Consider the following 1701-nt stretch of genomic DNA (forward strand, 5'->3'; position numbering starts at 1 on the left):
CGTGGCGCGGCGGAGGCGCAGCTGCAGCAGCGGCAGCAGCGGTAGTAGCGGAAGTTGGGCCTGTTGCTGCAGGACTTGCTGCTTTTGCTGCTGATGCTGCTGTTTTGTAGCTTCTGCAAGAGACGTACGTCCCATGTTGCTGCTGTTGCTGCTGTTCCTGCTGCAGTCTACTGCCTTTCCACAGTGGATTTGCCCGCCCTGGCCTCCCCACTTTGTTCTTACTGCTTCCTGCTGCTTTCGGAGAGCTTCGAGCCTCGCCTTCTTGCCATGCTGAGCAAGTGGAAGGAGACTCAGAGAGCGTTTGCTGCTGCAGCAACTGCTGCTGCAGCACCGTCTGCTGCAGCACCTTGTGCCGCAGCACCGTCTGGTGCAGCACCTGCCACTGCAGCACCTACTGCTGCAGCACCTGCCGCTGCAGCGCCTGCTGCTGCAGCACCTGCAAGGTTCACGCCAGCGGACTTCGTCTTTGGCGTCACGTGGGCAGCAGAAGAAAAGACCCTTGAGGCCTCTGCTTCCCACGAGGAGGCCCCTCAGGGTTTGGAGCCCTTCAAGCTGCAAGCAAAGGCTCTTGGAGCTTTGGGGGTGGGCCCCCCAGGGGCCCCTTTGCCCTGTGGGTGGCGGCGCGTGACCAGTGGACCAGAGGTCAAGAGTAAGCTGTGCACCACTGGACCTCCTGTGGAGCTGTGGGGCTGGGACGGCGCAGCTCGCAGCAGTGCCAGCAGCAACTGCTGCTGCGTTTTTGCTGCTGCGCTGCGCAGGCAACTTTGCTTCTACGCTGCTGTCTAAAGAAGCCCGCGGCCAAATTCGCCCAGAGGACCTTCTGCTGCTGCTGAGGCCCGACGGCCACATTGCTAGCTTCTGGAGTGTACGTACACTTGACGAAAAGACGATCTATGGGGCCCTCAATGCCCTCTTCTGACACCTGGAGCCCTCTTGGGGCCCCAAGGGCCCCGCACTTGGGGCCTTGGGGGCCCCAAGAGGGCTCCGGGTGTCAGAAGAGGGCATGCCCCCACTCAACTCATAATTGGGGCCCCAAGGGCCCCGTTTTTTGCTGGATCTTCTCAGCCCCTAGGGCCCCAAAAGCGGAGCCCTGTGGGCCACATCAGTGGGCTATTTGGGTCGGTTGGGGGCCCCTGGAGGCCCCTCGGGGCCCCTGGAGGCCCCTCGGGCCCCTGGACCTTGGGGGCGCTTGGGGGCCCTTGAGACCCAGCTGCAGCTTGCCCCGCCACAAGAAACCCTGGCCCAAAGCCTGCAGCAGCGTCGGGGGACTTTGCTGGGCCGTGGCTGCGTGCAGCAGCGCAGCAGCAGGGCAGCAGCAACTGCAGCAGCAGGCGCAGCGACGCAGCGATTTAGGCAGAGCGGGGGGCCCCCCAAGGAGCCTTTCAGCATTAAAAGGAATTTGGCTCCCCCCTATTTGCCCCTTTTGCTGCTTCTGTGTTGACAAGCATACATGCCCGTAGGGATCTGTGGGCTGTGCAGCAAGAGCCCACTGCCTGCTGCTGCAGGCCCTTAGCTTTAAGACTGAGTTGCAGGCGCTTCTGATACTGCTGCTGCTGCAGCGACAGAAGCAATTAGGTTTTTTTACTGAGGTGCTGCCGCTGCTGTTGCAGCTGCAGCATATGCACCAGCAATTAGGTGTTTAGGCTCAGCTGCAGCCGCTGCTGCTTCTGCAGCTGCAGCGGCAGGTGGGGGGGAGAGAAA

General features: G+C 61.9%; 1 protein-coding gene across 1 annotated transcript; it reads left to right on the forward strand.

Annotated features, from left to right (window-relative positions):
* Window positions 1-166: 166 nt before the first annotated feature.
* On the forward strand, window positions 167-865 carry ETH_00036245 (uncharacterized protein; the record flags this gene model as incomplete). Its single annotated transcript, XM_013379846.1, has 2 exons — window positions 167-649; window positions 759-865. Coding segments are annotated over 2 exons (590 nt in total), but the record flags the coding sequence as incomplete, so codon positions are not given.
* Between the last annotated feature and the right edge of the window lie 836 nt (window positions 866-1701).

The sequence above is a fragment of the Eimeria tenella genome, genomic scaffold, assembly GCF_000499545.2.
Source record: "Eimeria tenella Houghton genomic scaffold, Eth_scaff4069, whole genome shotgun sequence".
Classification (NCBI taxonomy): Eukaryota; Apicomplexa; class Conoidasida; order Eucoccidiorida; family Eimeriidae; genus Eimeria; species Eimeria tenella.